Below are 22,896 nucleotides of genomic sequence, written 5' to 3'. Positions count from 1 at the left end.
TGGATTTAACCCTGAATACCCCTATCATGGTGCATATCAGAGCACTGATGTGGTGTTCAACTAAGTTTTACTGAGAGCAGCAAAACCTTCTGGAACAATAAGAAACCAAGAAGAAATGAATTTCATTAAGGAATGGGGAAAATTTGTGGAATAGCTGGGGGAAAAAATTGTATACATTTAAGTTCATTAGCAGGATTAATGTAACAGGATTAGCAAGTAGTTGGTTCGCCAGAAGCAGCTTAGTCATGCTGGCCACATGACCCGGAAGCTGTATGCCAGCTCCCTCGGCCAATAAAGCAAGATGAGCGCCGCAACCCCAGAGTCGTCCACGACTGGACCTAATGGTCAGGGTCCCTTTAAGGGTAATGCTAAAGAAAAATCAGGGAGTAACTAAAAAATGGAATAATGTGGGAAATGCAGTATTAAAAATTAACATTATAAGGAAACCACAAAAGGGGTGGAGGGAAGTCAAAATATATATGTTTATCAGGAAGCTATTGGATTTGTATGTCTGTAAAAAAATATTCCAAAATTGAAAAATATAATTTATATATAAAAAAGAGCAGACATACTGAACTTAATAGAGTTAACGTAGTCAGGTTCATTCATTTCAGTGGATCTACTCTAAGTAAAATTGAGCTTACACCCCCTTGGTTTTTAACTGTTGGGTCCTCAGGACCCACTGCCAGAATGAGGCCTGATTCAAGAGCAGCACCATCACCATGCAAACATATGGCAAAAAAATAAGTAAAATGTGCCCCCAAAAGCATGTTAAAGGCAGATCCCAGGTGTGAAAATGTAGATAGCACTACTATGAAATTAAGAGACCTAAGCTAGCCATTCCCATTGATTTCAGTTTCAGTTACCGTATTCACCTGAGTAAAGCACAGGTGAATGAATGGCTTTCAGGGCATGTCCTTTCCTGGACGTAACCAAAAATAGCTAGACAAGACAAGGGCATGGGAAGCATCTGAGAGACAACTGTAGGAGTAGTTCGGTAACAGCGGAGGGAGAGGCCGGATGTGGCTGCAAAGGTTTCCTGAATGAAGACATTATCATTATCACAGACCCTCCAAGTGTCCCTCTTTTCTGATTTGATCCTGGATTGTCCCACTTTTCCTAGGTAAGGTGAAGGTAAAGGGACCCTTGACTATTAAGTCCAGTCATGACCGACTCTGGGGTTGTGGCGCTCATCTCGCTTTATTGGCCGAGGGAGCCAGCATGACTAAGCCACTTCTGGTGAACCAGAGCAGCACACGGAAACGCCGTTTACCTTCCCGCTGGAGCGGTACCTATTTATCTGCTTGCACTTTGACGTGCTTTCGAACTGCTAGGTTAGCAGGAGCAGGGACCGAACAACGGGAGCTCACCCCATTGAGGGGATTCGAACTGCCAACCTTCTGATCGGCTCAACCTTCTGATCGGTTTAACCCACAACGCCACCCACGTCCCTAAAGATGTCCCTAATTTCATTGGTGAAAGATTGGTGGGTATGGAGTTATGCGACCCCTGAGTCAAGGAGATAAGTAACTATACAACTTTTAGAAGACATCCGAAGGCAGCCCTGTTTAGGGAAGGTTTTCAAAAAATGTTTTATATGCTGCCCAGAGTGGCTGGGGCAACCCAGTCAGATGGATTGGGTATAAATAATAAAACCATTGTTGTTGTCATTGTTGTTGAATAGGGTGTCCCTATTTTCATTGGAGAAATGTTGGAGGGTAAATTCAATTATGAATCACTTCTCATGGTGCATGTCAAACTGATTTACAATATAATGACACGTATGCATGCATGTGTGTATGTGTGTGTAGAATTAGAAAAACAACAGCTATAAATGCTGAAACACTTCAAACAACAACACATACATAAAGTCAGGTCAGAGCCAGGACGCACATCAACAGGGGTAAATATTTTAGAAGGCTTGTTGAAAGGGGAATTTGTTAGGAGGTACCAGAAAGCCTGCAAAGAAGGCACCTGTCTGATATGCAGTGGGAGGGAGTTCCAAAGGGCAAGTGCCGCCACACTAAATGCAGCTTGCCAAAGGGATGTCCTTTCTTTATGCTGTGTTGGAACATATGAGAGCATTCAGTCCATGGTGAGCAGCCAGTTGCACGTCGCAACAGGCTGGTCGGGTGATGCAAATGCAGAGGGCTTTAGGAGCTAGCCAGACTTTATCATGCCACTGCTGCTACTTGACACCACCCTCTTCCCTTCTGCAAAACCTATTATTAGGATTATACTGAGCCAGCCAAAACAAGCCCTAGGTGGGGCTCGGGACAACCAGCAAGTATACCTAAGGAATTTATCAGTGAGACCAACTTTGCTGACTCCTTTGTGGGATTTCTTTCAAGCTCATGTTTATGCTACCCACAATGCTGTTACAGAAGAAAAGCACTAAGATGTTTAAAGCCGCACGTTTCTCTTTTATTCCAAAGGCCAGCTTCATTTTTGTGCTGCTTAGGTAGCATTTTTTTTTATTGTTTGCTGTTTATAAATCACTTTTAGAAATGTTTTACCATGCCAGTTTTAACCGTCCTTGAAACAGGTCAGTTGCAATTTATCACATAACCCACAGAAACATTTTTAGGTTGCCAGGAAGCCAACGGTTACGCCCTTCCCCATTTTTCATTTCTGCAGATTTAGCTTAAATATTTTAAAAATGGATGTCCTGTGGCCGATCATCTGTTGCTGGAGCCTTCTGCCCGAGCCACTGAATGAGTTGCTGGGATGTTATGGAATAGTTGCAGGCATTCTGACTGCTTGCTGGAGAAAGTGTCAGCGCTGGATTGCATCAGAACAGCCTCTCTAGTTGGCTGGGCATTTCTGACAGTAACACAGACCTATTTGATTCCAGCATTCGTATGCTACTAAGGCAATGTGATTCAGCCACGGAGAAACCATTTTCAAGTGGCTATCAATCTGCGTTGGTAATGTTGTCATTTGGTCCATCACCAAAGCAACAAGGCCCTTACAGAAAGTCTACAAAGTCCATTATCTAAGCCAGGGTTGAGGAATCTGTGGCCTGCTAGATGTTGCTAGATTACAGTCCCCATCATCTGATTGGCCAGCAACATCTGGAGGGCCACAGGTTCCTCATCCCTCATTGAATGACTAGTAGTTTTTCTTGGTGCATTGTGGTTAGAACAGTGGTTCTAAAATTATAGTCTGGGGAACCTTGACATTGCTTTTGTAGCTCATCAGGATCCTAGGAGTGGACTGGCTTTTCAGAAAGGCACCAGCCACCATACCTTACAGTGTGCAGCCACAAAGAAAAACTCAAACTGTGTCCTGGGATGACAAAACCACATAGGTCTGCCCTATGTGCAACATGTTCTTTTGTGCAACTAAGAATGTACCCCAGTATCCTATGCAATGTGCAAAGGATTTCATGGGAGGGGATACATAGAAAGCTGTCTTATTTTAGGTCTATTGATTTGCCTATCTGGTTCAGTAGTGTCTCCTCTGACTGCGAGTGACTTCCATTGGAAGCCGCCTCCGTGATTTTGCCCAATCCTCTATGAAAGCCATTCAATCTGGTGGCTATCACTAAGTCCCATTAAAGTGAGTTCCATGCAACTGTTGCATGAAGAGGTCCTTTCTTTTGTCTGTCCTGGATATCTCAACATTCAGCTGGATACCCACGAGTTCTAGTCTTCTGAGAGAGGGAAAAAAACCTTTTTCTATACCCAATTTCTCCCACATCATACCCTTCAGCATTTCTCTGATGAAAATAAGGACATCCTAAGCAAAGACAGGACATTCTGGGCAGCGGTGTAGCTAGCCGCTTGGGTGCCTGGGGCTGCACATGTGCACTGCAGCCAGGGGCAGAGCGCGCCACCCATGGGGGCGGGGCAAGCCAAGGCAGGGCGCATTGCATGGAGCCTCTCTGCAGCCTCCCCCTCAGCTGTAGGGCGGCTGAGGCGGTGGGCAGACACAAGCCCCGAGCTGCTCGAAAAAGCAGTGCAGAGCTTGCAGGCAGTCCGCCTGCTACCTCCCCTTCAGGAGAGACGCTTAGGCATGCTGCAGGCCCTGCAGTGGATTAGGCAGATTCATGGCAGAGAGGGCTGTCAAAGGCTACGTTTCCAAGCGCAATTCAAAGTGTTGGTGTTGACCTTTAAAGCCCTAAACGGCCTTGGCCCAGTATACCTGAAGGAGCATCTCCACCCCCATCGTTCAGCCTGGACACTGAGGTCCAGTGCTGAGGGCCTTCTGGCAGTTCCCTCACTGCAACAAGTAAGGTTACAGGGAACCAGGCAGAGGCCCTTCTCGGTAGTGGCGCCCGCCCTGTGGAACGCCCTACCATCAGATGTCAAGGAGATAAACAACTACCTGACATTTAGAAGACATCTGAAGGCAGGCCTGTTCAGGGAAGTTTTTAATGTGTGACATTTTAATGTATTTTTAATCTTTGTTGGAAGCCGCCCAGAGTGGCTAGGAAACCCAGCCAGATGGGTGGGGTACAAATAAATTATTATTATTATTATTATTATTATTATTATTACTACTACTACTACTAGCCATAAAGGCTGTGCTCTGCCTGCAAAGTTGGAGGCGGCAATGCTTCTGGTTCCTGAAAATCGCTCGAGGGGAGGGTGCTCCTGCAGTGGTGTAGAAAGGGGCGTTCGATGGGTACGGGAGTTATTTTTTCAAAAACACACATCTTTGCCATTTAGTCACTCCCCTCAGTGATGACACCGGGGGCGGCCCGCACCCACAGCACCCCCCTTCCTACGTCACTGATTCTGGGATCAAATCAGAAACCGAGACAGCTCCTGTAAAGCCGGGACTGTCCCTGGAAAACAGGGACACTTGGAGAGTCTGCATGCATAGTTTAATAAACTTTGATCATGTCCCCTCTTACTTGCCTTTTCTCTAAACCAGAGTCCCAAATGCTGCCGCCTTTCTTCATAGCTGGGTGGCTCAACTCCTTGATCTGTCTGGTTGTCCTTTTCTTCCAGAGTTGTCTACACTGGCTGGCAGCTGCTCTCTGAATATTCCAAGTGGAGCCTTTTCCCGCTTGCCTGGAGATACCAGGGACCAAACCTGACTGCTTTGGCATTCGCAGCACGTTTCCTTAGCAGATATAACTATTAATTTATTCATTAGGATAACTTATAGCCAGCCTTTCCAGAAAACACAATAGTGCTCAGTGTGGATAACAGCTCCAACGCCCCCCTCCAACCCCCCCAAAAAAACCCCAGTAGAACAACAATTAAAGCAATTAAAAAGCAAAAAAAGCAAAGCAGAAGCAAGACAGACGATTAAATCATCAGAGCTGGCTCAAAATATAAATAAAAATGCAAGCATGTGGGAAAATGGGCCGTTTGGAAACGGTTGTGGGTAGAATAATTCTGCCTTGCCTTGCAAGCTTTGGAAGAGGAGAGGTGTCCGGCTGGGAGAGAAGGGACATTCCTCTTCTCACCAGTCTATTTGCCATCCTTGGGACCCCCTCACCAAAACCACCTGTAGCCTGGAACTGGATGGGTGCAGCACAGCTGATTGAGGTCTGAAAGGGACACAGCAGCAAGAAGCCTAAGAAAGCTCCACACACACACTCCTGGGCACAAGCCTAGCGGGAGAGACTAAGGTGATGTCAATTTGTTTCAGAAACTCTTCTAGTCATGAGATTTTGGGGGTGATCTGTGAGATTGTTTGGCCCCAGGGAGAGAGCCAGGGGGGAATTGTGGCTGAGAGCCAGGAGGCTGAGCGACATTGAGTGGGAAAGCATGTCAGAGGAAGGAATTTATATCAATATTCATTAGCAATTCGTATTACGGTATTACTAATTCCCGTAATAACTAATGTGTGCTGTATGCAGGTTAAATTTCTTTCTAGATTATTTATTTGTTTCATGATATGTATATACTGCTTGATTATTATGTTTTTTTTAAAAAAACCACACACTCTCAAAGTGGTTTACAAAAAGAAAACAATGAAACTATCAGATTTGTGTGTGTGTGTATGTGTGTGTGTGTATTCTCTTTCTCATCTTTTCTCTCATTTCTCTCTCTTAATTATTTTTTATTAGATATTTTCTTGTGTCACAAAACAAACAATTAAACAAGTAAAAGCACATATAGCCTCTCCTTTTTCTATTCATAGAGTAGTTTTCGCAGCTTGCTTATGTTCGGTGTGGGACACTATTGTCATAGACATCATGCAGTTGGAGGGGTAAGAGAGGGGAGGGAGGCAGAGAGACGAGGGGGGCAATGTTCTTTCCTTCTATTGCATAGTGTTTGTGTAGGATTTTGTGTTGGCATCACGTAGGTAGGTCCTTTATTTATATATTAATTTTTATTGGCAATTTGTGGCACCTGCCACAGTGCTGGTGATATATAAACAGCCTTTATTTAATTTATTCAGAGCATGTGTCCACATCCCTGTGCTTCCCCCCTCCCCCCCACACCCTCCAAAATAAAATATCCCTGGTAATGTTTTCCAGAACATTCGCCAAGATGGCACAGCAAAGGGGGCTCTTCTGCAGCCTCACAAGGACTCTCAGCTTCCATTTGACACGTATGAAGGGCTTTGGCTGTGCCGCCTGCACCTCCCTGGGTCCACATCCAGCTTCCACTTTGCATAGCTTTTATGCAAATGCAAACCCACGCTGCTTGCTCAGAGGCGGCTGCATGCACCCTGCTATTTTCACGTTCTCGTAATGTTCTGTTTATGTTCTTGTTTGGATCCTGTCTAATTATCCCATAAGCACTTCGAAAATAGAAATTAGGGTGGACTGAAATGGCACCGGCAAAGGCCCCACTCAGCTTGGGAGTTTCACCCTGTCGGGTTTAGTCCAAGCTCGATTCCCTTCATGGTGGTCAGCTTCCCAGCAGACTTGTCAATATAGTGGTACCTCAGGTTACATACGCTTCAGGTTACATACGCTTCAGGTTACAGACTCTGCTAACCCAGAAATGGTACCTCGGGTTAAGAACTTTGCTTCAGGATAAGAACAGAAATCGTGCTCCGGTGGCGCAGCAGCAGCAGGAGGCCCCATTAGCTAAAGTGGTGCTTCAGGTTAAGAACAGACCTCCGGAACGAATTAAGTACTTAACCCGAGGTAGCACTGTACTGGCTTTACCTGGTCACCTCTGGCGAGGAAGAAGGCCCTCCAGGTGATCAGGCCAGGAGGCCTGATAAAGCATGGTTCATTTAGGCGTCGGCTGACTAAGACTGCACTGCTAGCCCTTCTTACCTGGAAGCAACCCCCACAGAATTCTATTGGGTTTACTTCTGAGTAGGCATTGCACTGTAAATCAGTATATTGAGAGCAGGTAGGCGAGATACTTGGTGGGTTTGTAACTCTTCTGGCATTTATATATTTATGTAATTTATTATTTATTATTTATTATTGCTTTTAGGCAATTATATATAATAGAATATATAATTTCTATTCTATTCTATATTGCTTCTTAGATTACACCATGGATAGGCAAACTAAGGCCCAGGGGCCAGATCTGGCCCAATCGCCTTCTAAATCCGGCCCGCGGACTGTCCAGGAATCAGCATGTTTTTACATGAGTAGAATGTGTGCTTTTATTTAAAATGCATCTCTGGGTTATTTGTGGGGCATAGGAGTTCGTTCATATTTTTCTTCCAAAATATAGTCCGGCCCCCCACAAGGTCTAAGGGACAGTGGACCAGCCCCCTGCTGAAAGAGTTTGCTGACCCCTGGATTACACAGCCAAACCCAGTGCTGTTTTTAAAATATATGGAAACCATACAGGATCAATATGATTTAGGCTGTTTTCCTTTTGTGTACTGCTTTGAAAGTAGGGCCTTAAGCAGCATTATGGAAATTAGAAGTTACATAAAGAAATGAGATGAATACAGGAAGAACAGTTGAGTTGAACGTCTTAAAAAGTCTGGGTGACTCATCAGAATCCTCTTTCACCTGGTGCTGAAAAGGCAATGGGGACAGCACCAGTGGAACTTCTCTGGGATGAGTAACAGAGGTGGGGGTGCCAAAGCAGAAAAGGCCCCGTCTTGAATTTCCTCTCACTTGAAATGGTGCTGGGACCTGCAAAAAGGCATTAGAAAAAGGAGAGGGACAAGTCTTATTGCTTCTAGGCACATCTGGTGTTCTTTTAATATTAAAATAATGGCCACGAGCTGGGGACATAGGCTGCCTTCTCGTCTCCCTGGACACCTCCTAACTGATGTTGGGAAAGCATATATAGTCATACCTCATGTTACGTCCGCTTCATGTTACGTTCTTTCAGGTTACGTCCTGCGGTGACCCGGAAGTACCAGAAAGGGTTACTTCCGGGTTTCACCGTTCGCGCATGCGCAAAAGTATAAAATGACGTCACGTGCATGCACAGAAGCGGCGAATCGCAACCCACACATGCGCAGATGTGACGCTGCGGGTTGCATTCTTTTCATGTTGTTAACGGGCCTCCGGAACAGATCCCGTTCACAACCATAGGTACCACTGTATAAACAGCAAATCCATATCTAGGTGCATGGACTTCCATCCTCAACCTTCTCCCTGCAACTACGGGATGAGAAAACTGGTCTACCTTCCAAGGCTGTTGTAGGATTTCTTGGGCACATGTTGAGCACTTCAACTGCAGGTGCTAAGTGTTCCTATTATGAGGCCTGTCAGACAATTAGTGGCATTTCAGTTGGTTAGTCCCCTTTTAACCAGTAATCAATTTATCCTTCAATTTTATTATTATTATTTTAAACTGGTCAATTTGCAAATAGCCAAATCCTCAATTATGTTGGCGTCGTGAGAGGTTTGGTGAAGCAGAGGAAGCCAGAAAGCTTGGTTTTGAAAAGGAGATAAAACTATGCTCTGCAATTGGATTTCTCTTCTCTGCCGGCCCCCCACCCCACATTTCAATCTTATAAAAACCCCATTCTTCTTAGGAGAGCGTTGCATACCTCTTTCCTTCTGTCTAACAGAGAATGTTTGTGCTTAATAATAATAATAATAATAATAATAATAATAATATTTCCCACCCTGAAGCTGATATTGTGGCTTATCTTGAAACAGAATTATTCTTTTTTGCAGCAAGAAGCAAAGCTCTCAGGTCTGACAGCTTCCAGGGTTGCTTTTTTCATTTTTTTTGCAGAGCAAAGAGCCTGATTTAATTTTCTCTCCTCGGTCTTTAGCCTTCGAGAGTGCCAGAGAGCTCCAGTTCAGGCTGACCTAGTTGCAAGGACCCAACATCTGCCAGAGTCAGGGGGTGCTTCAGATAAAAGACTGTCCATCTGGGGGATGTGTTGCTGAAGAAAGCAGTTCCATGCCTGCTCTGGGCTGGCTGTTTAAACTGAGGCCTTTGGAGAAGTTGATTATTGCTCACCAGTCCTGGCTCTGAATGTGGCTGGCTGGGTGAACATAGGAAATTGCATGAATCAGACCACTGCCACACTTCACTCAGTATTGCTCCCACTGACTCTCAGCAGCTGTCCAGAGTTTAAGACAGGGATTCTTTCTTAGTCCTACCTAGAGATGCTGAGGACTGGACCTGGGGCCACCTATGGTAAAGAGACCTCGTGGTGGGAAGAAGACTGGGAAAGGGAAGAGCTGTGGTGTCAAGGAAAAAGCATACTAACTGGCTGAAAAACTTGGCCACCTCTGTCCTCATATTTGCAATCTCGAAGACACAGCATAAAAGGAAGAAGGGAGGAAGAGGGAGGAACAAAAAAGCAAGCTCATTCCCCAGTTCTTAAAGTTAGTGTTCTTATAACAACTAGCTGGGTTGGAAAAGGCTTAGGTAGCCTGATGAAATTGCTACTTCTCAGAGACAGTTAAAGGAGCAGAAAGGTAAGATCCTGATGGCACAGCCCTGCTTCCCTTCTCTCTCTCTCTCTCTCTCTCTCTCTTGCATCCTGATGGAATGGTTGCAGCTAGGTGACAGTTGAAGGAAAACCAAAGGCAGCAGAGCCAATGAAACAGCCTTGCTTGCCTTCTCTCCTGCTGCAGCCTGATGAAATTGCATCTATTTGTTGATTATATCCAGCTTCACCCCCTCCCATATTTTGTGTGTGTGTGTGCCTGTTTCTCTCAGGCTTGGTTCACACACTGTGTGCCCATCGCACGGGATCCATGTCAGGTGTCAGTTGGGCAGATCAAGCCTCTGTGCTGTACTGAGAAAACACAGAAAGAAAGAAAGAAAGAAAGAAAGAAAGAAAGAAAGAAAGAAAGAAAGCGCTTTTACACTTTCTGCCTTCCATACATTTAATTTGTGAGATTTCAGCTTGCCAGCCTTCAGCCGCGTAAGGTTGAAATCTCACAAATTGAATGTGCGTAAGATCCGATTGTACTGCATTTCCATCTCTGACATTCAGGCGTTCTCCTCTCAATACAAGCTGCAACATCTTAAAACACTGAGGAGAAATGCTGATGGGGAAGCTGTTCTAGTCAGTTACAGCAAATACACAATCCCTTGTGGTAACAGATTTACTGTGGCAAAAGCTTTTGCGGACCAAAGCTGACTGTATCATATGCTCGGGGTGTTATTCTCTGTTGGCAGATACTGGGTTTGCTTGCTTGGCTTGGGATTTGATGTAGGTGATCCTCCTGGCTCTCCAGAAAGAACTAAACACGTGTAAAGAATCCTAGGCAGATCTGGCAATAATCCATCAAGTGGTTGCATTTTTATTTTTTTTAAGATTGCAAAAAATGTATGCCTCTCTGACCTGTATTAGACTAGTTTCAACTTAGATCCTGCACCTAATTCAAAAGATCCCGTGGAGTTAAAGTATTTCTAGTTTGAATATTAGAACTTGAGGACATCTAGTGTCGCTGAATGTTGGATAAAGGAAAGCCCTCTTTCATTCTGTGCATAGTTAAACTATGGAACTCTCTTCTGCAGGAGTCAGTGATGACCGCCAACCTGTAAAGGTAAAGGGACCCCTGACCATTACGTCCAGTTGTGACCGACTCTGGGGTTGCGGTACTCATCTCGCTTTATTGGCCGAGGGAGCCGGTGTACAGCTTCCGGGTCATGTGGCCAGCATGACTAAGCCACTTCTGGTGAACCAGAGCAGCGCACGGAAACGCCATTTACCTTCCCGCCAGAGCGGTACCTATTTATCTACTTGCACTTTGACATGCTTTCAAACTGCTAGGTGGGCAGGAGCTGGGACTGAGCAATGGGAGCTCACCCCGTTGCGGAGATTCGAACTGCCGACCTTCTTATTGGCAAGTCCTAGGCTCTGTGGTTTAACCCACAGTGCCACCCACGTTCCGACAGCCAACCTAGATAGATGGCTTTAAAAAAGGATTAGCCATATTCACAGAGTTGTGGGCTATCAATGGCTGCTAGGCATGAGGGCTGTACTCTGCCTCCACTTTTGGAGGCATTATACATCTGAATACCAGTTGCTGGAAACTGCAGGAGGGGAACAGGCTGTTGTGCAGGGGTTCTGTTTTTTGGCTTCCCATTGGGGTGTCTGGTTGGCCAGTGAGAGAACAGGAGGCTGGATAAGATGGGCCTTGTGCCTTGCCGCATACTGCCCTTCTTACATTGGTTAGTCTATTAAAACCATCTATATTCCTTCCTTAGGCTTTTAAAAACTATGTCAGGTGGGTTAATGAATTCCAATTCATCTGCTTCTCAATAAGATGCAGCTTTTGTTCTTACCACCTACATCTCTGTGTGCCTGTGAGATGTGTGGGAGAGAGAGATTACTTGTGGTGTTTTTAACAGCTTGGCAGGTAAGTCTGTGTGTGTCAGAGAGAGAGAGAGAGAGAGAGAGAGAGAGAGAGAGAGAGAGAGAGAGAACGAGAACTTATATAATGCTTGTAAGTACAAAATTTGGTTCCCAGGAGTTTGAATTCCCAGCACTCTAGGGAGCAAAGGCTCATCTTCAGGAAATATGGAGCAAGTGAGAATGAACTTTTGTTACATCTGGCAATTAAAATGTGTCAGAAGCACTCCGGATGCAAATTGGTGTTGTTTGTTAGCTCCAAAATGGAACCTTAATTTGCCGGGGGATTTATTTTACAAATTATTCGGAATAGAGGAGACTAATCAGGCATCCTGGGGCAGCAGCAGCGCCTCCTTTCCACGTTGCTTCCTCGTTGCAGCTGAGCGCCTCCTTCCTTGCCTGCATTGTTTATATTTGTTTTTATTAAGGGCATTGTTAACCTGCCCTTCATTAATGGATCCCCAGGCTGGGTTACACCATCATTTTAAAACAATTTAAAATGACAATTGAGACGGTAATCTAGACAAAACAAGAGGCACTCCTGATATAAGCTGGAAACAGAAGAGCAAACTCCAGCACAGGCGAACTTCCCTACAGACCTTCTCGGGTGCTCAGATTGGCAGAAGTTCAGAGGTAGCGACGTCCCAGGAGAAGGCATTCTCAGTGGCAGGCCCTAAATTGTGGGATTCCTTCCCAACAGCAGTGGGCCTGGCACCTTCAGCATATACCTCAAGGACCGCCTCTCCCTATATGAACTGACCCATAATCTGTGACCGTCATCTGAGGTCCTTCTTTGGGTGCCTCCCCACGAGAGGTCTGCAGGGTGGCCACATGGGAACAGGCCTTTTTAGTGGTGGCTCCCCATTTGTGGAATGGTTTCCCCAGAGAGGCTCACCTGACACCTTTATTACATATATTTAGGTGTCAGGCAAAAACATTTCTCTTCAACCAGGCATTTGGCTGATTAACATTCTATGGCCTTTTAAATGTGTCTGGGGGGGGTATTGTTTTGCTTTTACTTTATTATGTAATTTGTGTTCTCATTTTGTATTTTTACGTTGTGAACCACCCTGTGATCTTCAGACGAAGGGCAGTACACAAATTTTATTGCTGATGATGATAATGATGATGATGATATAGCTTTTGCCTTATACCCTGGCCCTGGACATTTGAGAGAGAAAGAGATTTTAGAACCCGCTCTGTTTTGTATTTCAGATTAAATGATTTCAAATGCTGTATTTCATATTGCTGTGACCCATTCCTGGGGAAGAGTGGGTCGTAAATCTAATGATAAATCTCATTAATTAATAATAAATTACTAATCACCCAGGTTTTAAATGCCACCGAAATATCAGCCTTATCTGTGCCAGGCATGCTTCCAGGAGCAAGTCATTTCATAGTTGCGGTGCCACCACTGAAAAGGCCCTGTCCCATGTCCCCATCCAACAAATTGATTGGACCTTTGTGAGATGCCCTAGATCAGCCTTTGCCAACCATGTGGCAAACCCTCCTCATTTAATCCCCACAACAATCCTGTGAGGTAAGTTATGGTAAGAAGGCAATAACTGGCCTAAGCTCATTTAATGAGCTTTGTAGGCAAGTGAGGATTTGAACCCCTCTCTCCCGGGTCCTAGTCCAACACTCTAACCACTGTACCATAATGGCTCTCTGCAAATCTGTCAACTAAGAGTCTGGAGTCTGAGTCTTTCATGGCTTCCCACTTTTCCTGTCTCTTACTTGGTAAATCCCATTTTTGTGTGACAGGCGGATATTTTCGGTGGATGCTGAGGTCAGCAGCTTTTCACCCATCAGGCTGTTTCTGTGGGGATGATGATGAGCGCAGTTATCTGTTGACATTGGAAGTCAGCGTTTGTGACAGTAGCAGGGAATATCTCGTAGTTTCCTTTAACTGGACTGGGGAGGGCGGCGGCGGAGGGGAGATGGGGTCTTCTCACAGAATCAGTGCTCAAAGCTTGTTAAAATGAGAACAATTTTTTGGGGGGTAGGATCCTGAAGCAGATCTCCTAAATACATAATTGCTTTGCAAAACGATAAATGAAAATGGTTCCCTACTGTATGTTTTTTCAAAAATAGCTGTGATGATGTTTGGATTCAGAGGTGCCTTCTTTTCCTTTTCTGTAAGGAGTTGCATTACAAAACAAACAGTATTTCTGATGTTAGACCTCTGGGAAATGTTTGTTTTTCTAACTATTCTCAACCCTTTTGCGCTGCTTTCTGAACTGTATTGCTGCACATCTGTCCTTGCTTGCATCTCTAGAAATGCTGCCAGCAAAAACTTGGCCTGTTCTGCATGGATCTGAGGGCTTTTTCACACTTCTGTTTACCCCTCTGCTTTCCCCCAAAGAAAACCTGTGATTTGGAGCTGAATCAGAACGAATGGGCATCAGGTTTTCCATGGATTGCGATCTGTTCCAATTTAGCCCCAAAGAGCAGGTTTCCCGGGGGAAAGCAGAGGGGTAAGGGCAAAACCGCTGGAACTCCTGCCTGCAAAGTGTGGGACAAGTAGGAAACTGCTCAGCCCCTTGCTTTCTAGGCACGGAACAAGCAGGCGTGTGGATAAACCCTCAAGGTGGATGCTCCTTGTACCTTCATCCCTCCCCTTGCCTGACTTGCAAGCCATCCCTCCTTCACTCACTCGCAGAAGAAACCACAAGGCTCTTTGTGTATGAAGTGTTATTACTGGTGTCCTCTACTTGCCAAGAAGTGTCTCCAAGGAGATATGGAGCAAAGACAAATTCAGGAGTAGGTTGTGTCATGTAAGACAATCCCAGGTGTGCCAAAGTACTAGGAAAGCATTTTGCAGTGATGCTTTCAAGTATGGCTTTTCTGTATTCTTAAATGTCTCACAGAAGGAAGACATTCAAGACTATCTCTATCTATCTATCTATCATCTATCTATATCTATCTATCTATCTATCTATCATCTATCTATATCTATCTATCATCTATCTATCTATCTATCATCTATCTATCTATCTATCTATCTATCTATCTATCTATCATCTATCTATCTTTCTCTATCTATCCATCCATCTATCTATCTAGTACATTTGTGTGTGTGTTGGAGAACTGCATTGCAAAAATCAGATGAGTGCAAATTCTGGAGGATAACTGTGTTTCCATTCAATGCATTTTTACAGGAATTAGGTGCACCCACATTAAAATGTGAGCCAGACAAACGTCTTCTTGTTCCCCACGTCCCATGCACAGCAAGAGTTCTTGCTCACATGTTTCTTATTCTGCACTGCCTGCTGTTTTAAATGGAAACTGTAGTGGCAGAAACACTACTATTACACTAGTGAAAAATGGCTAAGCATTACACCGAACCTCATCATTTTCCAGTGAGGGGTGTATTAGGACTGAGCTGTATTAGGAAACCACAAACAGGTCAGAATTGGCAGGTCCCTTTTTGTCAAGTTCACCTGAAGGAAGGTTTTAATTGCTGCCAAACTAGGAGATAACCCTGCAAAATCCTGGGGAGCTATTGCCAGTCAGTGTAGACAAAACTGAACCAGATAGACCAATATTCTGACTTGGTATATGGTAGTTCTGTATGGTGCTATGAAAGCTTTACAACTAACATCCCTGAAATCTTCTAAGGACCTTGAGGGGTCCTAATACCCTTTACCCTGCTTTGCATACAAGAGGTTCCAGATTAAATCCCTGGCTCTTCCAAGGCCACTTACCCTCCAGGAACTTGATGCACACTGGTGGCATGCAGTGAAATTTTTCATAGGGGAACAGATGTGCCACAAAGAAGGTCCGAAACACAACATTGTGGAAGCAGGCACATTTCACCAAGTTGCGCTGGCCTTGGCACAGTCTTGCAGCCTGACTGCACATGTGCAGATGCATTCTCTAAGCAGGGAAATGTTTCTTTAACTGAGTCCCTCTCCATACTTTCTAACTAAAGTACAGTGGTACCTCGGGTTAAGGACTTAATTCGTTCTGGAGGTCTGTTCTTAACCTGAAACTGTTCTTAACCTGAAGCACCACTTTAGCTAATGGGGGCCTCTGCTGCTGCTGAATCGCTGGAGCACGATTTCTGTTCTCATCCTGAAGCAAAGTTCTTAGCCCGAGATACTATTTCTGGGTTAGTGGAGTCTGTAACCTGAAGCGTATGTAACCTGAAGCATATGTAACCTGAGGTACCACTGTATAGACACATGGTATGGTCTTTCTGGTCACTTCACACTTCACTTGAAACTGCACGTTTTTAGTTGCTACAGGGAAAAAACAAACAAACCTGTGCTGTGTTGTCTGCAGAACAAAAGGAGACACGTTAAACGCAAAGCACCAAACACCACGTGTAGTTATTTTGTCCAACAGACTATTCCTGTTCCTCGGCTCCAGCCACTCCCGCTGATGACTCATCTGTCGTAAGTGGAAGCCAAAGCAGAGCTGTACAAAATGCATTTGCACGCAGGAAATGAACCAAGGGTACATCTCTCAAACAGAGTATTTATCATGTCAGAGTGATAAATATCGTGATATAAACATGAATGTATATGAATGAGTTGGACACACTTTAATACTCTAATTTACCAAGAAGAAGAAGAAGAAGAAGAGTTTGGATTTGATATCCTGCTTTATCACTACCCGAAGGAGTCTCAAAGCAGATAACAATCTCCTTTCCCTTCCTCAACAAACACTCTGTGAGGTGAGTGAGGCTGAGAGACTTCAGAGAAGTGTGACTAGCCCAAGGTCACCCAGCAGCTGCTTGTGGAGGAGCAGGGAAGCGAACCCGGTTCACCAGATTACAAGTCTACCGCTCTTAACCACTACACCACGCTGGCTCTCCAGGAACATTTAGGGGACTAGCCTAGTTCCCCCAAGTCCACTGACTGCACGCTGCAAGACTGAGCTAGATGGACCAAGAATCTCACGGTTTCCTATGTTCCTATGTCTCGCCCGTGGCTCAGTGGGGCACACCTGCTTGGCACACAGAAGGCCTCAGGTTCTACCCTCAGCACCTTCAGTTAAAAGAAATAAGGAGCTGGTGCTTATAAAGCCTTTCTTTCCCTTGACCTTGGAGACCCACAGCTGTTCAGAGAAGACAGTGCTGAGCCAGATGTAGAAGTCATTTATGTATACACCTCATTGTTTTAATATTGTTTTTTATATGCAAAAGCTTTAGCTCTTTATATATGCAAATGTTGTAGCGGCCACCCTAGGCTCCTTTGGGAGGGAGGGATATAAACTTGAATAAACAAACATCTGCTATTTTGGGTGTATGTTTTCGTTGGATTGTAAATCACTCTGGGGCAGCTAGTGGGAAGCGATTCATAAAGAGATATAGAGGTGCTCATTTTAGTTACTTTGAGGCTAGAGTAGCCAGGGTGGCACCCAGGTGATGTTCTGGACTGCTGTTCCTGTTGGACCAAACTAATGTGGCCAATTGTTAGGGATGATGGGAATTGTACATGACAACATCTGTATGTCACTACATTGGCTTTGTCTGACTTCAGGAATACAAGAAATTGGTTTCCCCCCTTTAATTTTTCCATACTAAGTAATACAGACGAGTCCAGTAATACTTATTCTCTCTTCTGCCCAGTGATCTTTTAATGTCCTCTCAGCATTCTGATGTTCACTGAGGGCATATCTAAGAGGACAGAGGCTGCCAGAATCTCTTAGAATCCAGCTACAGAGAACATCATCTGCTTTTTGAGGAGGTTCTGATCGCCTCCGGTCCTAGCTATTTTTTGCCTTTCTCCTAAGGCTGTCCTTTTTTGTTTTTAAGGTCTTTACTATTTGGGGTGTGTGTGTGTGTTATAAGTCTTTGGTGTGGATGTTTTTAAAGGCTTGCTGCAGAATATACATTTCTCTCCAGAACAGTTTCTGCATTTGCTCCTTTCAGGAGGAACAATTTTCTGTGTGCCTATTAATCTAATAAAGCTGCTGAAAGAGCTTATCCCCTGTCAGCAAGAGGAGAAAGTTCTGCAACAGAATATGGTGGGTCAGGTGTTAAGTAAGCTGACCCTGAAACTGCATTCCCGCAGCCGTTTACTCCATTTCCCTCGTGTTTCCTTGTCAGTTTCTGCATTGTACTTGAGCTTCCACATGCCATAAAAGCCACTTCCAGAAAACTAATGGAATGTTGTGCATTTTTTGTGCTCATTTCCATTTTATTTGATTCCAGAAAAAAAAACCTGTTTGCAGCCCCCTTATGCTGGAAAATCACAGAAGTGACAAAATTCAAAGCACTATAACAACATACAGTTCTTTTCTGCCGTTTTCATGGGGAAATCGCAGGGGAACGGAACATGCATGTGTGGAAAGTGTGAGGGAGCTACTATTATTATTGTTGTTGATATTATTATTATTATTAATGATGATGATAATAATAATAATAGTAGTAGTAGTAGTAGTAGTAGTAGTAGTAGTAATTATGGGTGGTTTCCAACACATATAAAAACATAATAAAATATCGGACATTAAAAGCTTCCCGATACAGCATTTCCTTCAGATATTTTCTAAAAGTTGTATAGTTATCTCCTTGACATCTGATGGGAGGGAGTTCCACAGGGTGGGCATCAGTACCAAGAAGGCCCTCTGCCTGGTTCCCTGCAACCTCACTTCTCGCAGTGAGGAAACCACCAGAAGGCCCTTGGAGTGTCCAGGCTGAATGATGGGGGTGGAGATGCTCCTTCAGGTATACAGGGCCAAGGCCATTTAGGGCTTTAAAGGTCAACACCAACACATTGTCCAACAATGTTTGTTGTTGTGTCACACTGGTGTGAATGAAAATGCGAAAGGAACGTTAGAAAATAGGACACAAGCACGCTAAATCTCATTGTCTTTCCTCACAGGTGAGTGTGTTGACCACCTTGGAGCGAAGATTCAACCTGCAGAGTGCCGACGTGGGTGTGATCGCCAGCAGCTTTGAGATTGGGAACTTGGCTCTCATCCTCTTTGTCAGCTATTTTGGTGCCCGGGGCCACCGGCCTCGCTTGATAGGATGCGGAGGGATCGTTATGGCTCTCGGGGCTCTCCTCTCAGCGCTGCCCGAATTCCTGACCCATCAGTACGAATACGAATCCGGGGAGATTCGGTGGGGCGCCGAAGGGAGGGATGTTTGCGTGGTCAATGGCTCTGCCAGCGATGAGGGACCAGACCCGGAGCTTATCTGCAGGAACAGAACTGCCACCAACATGATGTATTTGCTTCTCATTGGAGCTCAAGTCCTCCTAGGGATTGGGGCCACCCCTGTGCAGCCTTTAGGAGTTTCCTACATCGACGACCACGTGAGAAGGAAAGACTCTTCCCTTTATATAGGTAAGTGGTGGAGCTTTCCAGAGTATCGTTTCAGGCTGTTTCTTGTCCTCTGTACTAACTTTGTTCTGGGTAGATTTGGAATTGTGCCTTCCTGCTTCTGAATTCTTGTTCATTGGGTGGGAATTCTCATCATCATTATATTACTACAGTGGTACCTTGGGTTAAGTACTTAATTCGTTCCGGAGGTCCGTTCTTAACCTGAAACTGTTCTTAACCTGAAGCACCACTTTAGCTAATGGGGCCTCCCGCTGCTGCTGTGCCGCCGGAGCACAATTTCTATTCTCATACTGAAGCAAAGTTCTTATAACCTGAGGTAATATTTCTGGGTTAGCGGAGTCTGTAACCTGAAGCGTATGTAACCGTATGTAACCCGAGGTACCACTGTATTTGATGGACATCCAATGAAACTTAATGTTGGAGGACTGAGGATCAATAAAAGAATGAACTTCTTCACACGGCGCATAAAATATGGAACTCGGTTCCACAGAAGGCAATGAAGGCCACCAACTTGGATGGCTTTAAGAGATGGTTGAACAGATTTGTGGAGGAGAAGGCTATCTATGGGGACTTGCCATGATGGCCATGCTCTGCCTCCATGTTCAGAGGCAGTAATGCTTCTGGGTTCCAGTTGCTGGAGGCTACAGGAGGAGGAGGTGCTCTTGTTCATGGGCCCTTCTTACAGGTTTCCCACAGGTAACTGGGTGGGCCACCATGAGAATGGGGTTCTGGGCCAGAGGGCCCTGATGCAACAGGGCTATTCTTACGTTCTTAAGAATAAACCTCTACAGCACCTTCCTCTTTCCTGATGACTAGTCTAGGTCTCCATTTTCTTTCTTTTTTATAAATTTGTTTATTTGGTTTTTCAGATTAAAATTTTACAGTCATGTATCCAACATACAACATAGAAACAAGATTCCAAAGAATCTCCTGGACTCCCCTTTGTGGGTCCTGTTGTTAATCATTTCCTCCTGCATCTTTTATAATAATCCAAATCTTTTACCTCTCCATTGTATCCAAAATTCACCATTAAACTACAAGTGATATATTCCAATCCTACTAACGATTTTAACTGTGTTTACAATGGTTTTTAAGATAAATTATAAATTTCTCCCATTCCTTATTAAAATTTTGGTCTTCCTGGTTTCTGATTCTTCCAGTCATTTTAGCCATTTCGGCATAATCCATCAACTGGATCTGCCATTCTTCTCTGGTAGGGACTTTATCTTCTTTCCATCTCTGGGCCAATAACATTCGTGCAGCCGTGGTCGCATACATAAATAGTCTTTTCTTAGGTCTCCGTTTTCATTCACCTTCCCCAGGAAATAGTTGTCATTCCTACAGCAGAAACGTGTGTCCCTCTTGGCTCGTTGCTCCAAAAATTAGTTATTTTGGAACACAATGCCAAAATATTTATGATGGGGGAAATAATGGCATCTTGAAACCAAAAGGATTTTGTGGATATCCATGGGCAGATTAGGGCTGTGCAATGGGTGCTGAGCCATGGAGCTGCTGTCTCAAAGCCCAGAAAACAAGGTGCTGGAGTTTGAGAAGGAGGCATGAGGCTCTGCCAGGGTCCTAGAGTCCTCCCTCTCGTTCCTAAAGTCTAGTTAGTACTTTCCCAGCTTTGGGAAGGAGGCGGGAGGGCTCTAGGACCCAGACAGGGCTCTCGTATCTCTTTCCCAAAGCTGGGTGCCTCCTTACCTGCCTTTGGAAAGGCATTGAGAGGATGGTGGGGCAAATTTTGGCCTTGTGCAGGGTACCCTAGTATCCAAGCCCACCACTGGTGGGTGGATAGGGAAGTTAAGGGTGTGGCAGAGAAAAACGATTATGAATAGCTCCTCTTGCCTCGTCTATTTGATTTTTTTTTGTAATTAGAATGGCAGAAAAGAGATAACCATTCTATTTATTCATGGTTGTTGGCATTAGAGAAAGCTGATGATCTGTTAATAATCCTTTTGGGCTGACAAGTGTAATGAGAGAGTGGTTAATTAGGAAGATATTCTCCTAATGTTTTCTGCAAGTGAAATCTCTAAAGCACCCTTAACTTTTTTATGGATCATTTTTTTATTGACTTCAAAGTTACCAATTATGGCTTTCTTATCTAGGCAGTAAGGTTCCCTCCTCCCACTTTTCATTGCCTTAAGTCAGTTGCTGGAATATTCAGGTTTAGTTTCTGCCTAGTGGGAAGTAATAGTTTTCTATATACCCTTGGGATCACAAGCCAAGACTTGTAAGTTGTTCTTGTGTAAAATAACAGAGAAAGACACCAACACTTTTCACAGACGCTTGTACCGATGTCATTCAAAAGATTCAGGAGCACCAACCGGACATCATAAGAGGTCAACAATGATTTACAAGGAGCTAAAACAGGGAAGGTTGCTTTGCCTGGCATCTTTCATCAAACTGAAGAATAGGTGGCTGCCTACCTTTAGCGATGAGAAAATCCACCAGTTTCAGCTTCCCTGTTCCTCATGTTTCCAATCTTAACTTTTAGACCATATTTTCACATCAGTTTGTGATTTCTTTTCAAAAGTCCTCATAAAAAAATTACATTTTAGCATAATTTTCTGTAAATACACAGATTTACTGCAGTAGCCACATATTTTGCAAAGTGATCTCCCCTACTATAACATTTTTTCTATGTTATTTTCAATATATGCATTTCTTTGGACACTTTATGCATTTTGTGTACACATTGCTTGAGAACTGCATTGCAGAATTTGGAGGATTACAAAAGATGGCCGTGCTTTGGTTACCGTATGGTTTCTGAAAGTGCAAATTAGGTCGGCTTCATTCTCAGTGAGTGCAAACTGAGTCTGATTTCTCCCTTATCCCTACTTACAGTACATCCCATTGCTGCCCCAAAGCCACCAATAATGGACAGCAGAAGGGATAAGCCACCTTCACTAAAGGCTGAGCTGGAAAACAGGTGTATGAAACCCTGAATTGCAGTCATGGATGCATACCTGTTAGAAGACCCCTGTGGGAAGGTGGTCAGGGCTGGGGGTCATAGGGTAGAGTGGGCATCTTGAAGGCTGGGCTGCCCTTCTCAGACACTTTATAATAATAATAAATAATAAAATTTTATTTATACCCCGCCTTCCCTGGCCAGAGCCGAGCTCAGGGTGGCTAACACCAATAAAATTACAATAAAACATAATGGGGGGGACAAACAAACAAACAAACAAAAAAACCAGTTTATTAAAATATGGGTTAAAATGCAATTTAATATGCAGCCTCATTTTAATAGTAGCCCATAAATCAAAACTATAAGGGGAGGGAAACATAAGGATCAGACTGAGGCCAAACCAAAGGCCAGACGGAACAGCTCTGTCTTGCAGGCCCTGCAGAAAGATGTCTAGTCCCGCAGGGCCCTAGTCTCTTGTGACACCAAGTTGGGGCCAGTACTGAAAAGGCCCTGGCTTTAGTTGAGACCAATCTAACCACCTTGTGGCTTGGGACCTCATTGTTATTTGTGGACCTTAAGGTCCTCCGTGGGGCATACCTTTGGAAAACAAAGAAGAGAAACCCTTTATGATAGTTTGACATGTTTAGCCTTAAACTTTTCCATCAATGGTGGCTGGGAGCCCATTTGGGATTTGTGGGGCAGAAAGCAAGGGAGCCCAGCAGAGGCTGGAGCCAGAGTCAGTGGCAGGCACAGACAGCCAACTTATTCATTCATTCATTCTACTCAATTAAATCTAGATGCCACCTTTCCCCCAAAAGGAGCCTAGGGTAGCAGACACTTCTGTGATGGAAACAACAACATACAATTAAAAGCAAATGTTATCCCCCTAGAGCATTGTGGATCCAGGAAAAGGGCTCCCACTGTCATTTTCATTTGTGGGAAATGCTTCCTTTCTCACCACTGGCCAAAGTGAACTGGGGTAGTGGAGAAGTTTTTTCTTGGGCTCTGTCTTCCTCCCTCAAAGG

General features: G+C 44.4%; 1 protein-coding gene across 1 annotated transcript in view; it reads left to right on the top strand.

The window, feature by feature from the left end:
- SLCO3A1 (solute carrier organic anion transporter family member 3A1) overlaps positions 1–22,896 on the top strand; it is a 115,655-nt gene that overhangs the window by 9,819 nt on the left and 82,940 nt on the right. Inside the window, exon 2 of the mRNA XM_053364624.1 lies at positions 18,498–18,963. Within this exon, the coding sequence (XP_053220599.1) occupies positions 18,498–18,963 (466 nt within the window). The remainder of the gene's footprint in view (positions 1–18,497; positions 18,964–22,896) is intronic.

Source organism: Podarcis raffonei, chromosome 14 (assembly GCF_027172205.1).
Source record: "Podarcis raffonei isolate rPodRaf1 chromosome 14, rPodRaf1.pri, whole genome shotgun sequence".
In the NCBI taxonomy this organism is placed as follows: domain Eukaryota; kingdom Metazoa; phylum Chordata; class Lepidosauria; order Squamata; family Lacertidae; genus Podarcis; species Podarcis raffonei.
The sequence above is the reverse complement of the archived record's forward strand: the minus strand, read 5'-3'. Positions and strand labels throughout refer to the sequence as shown.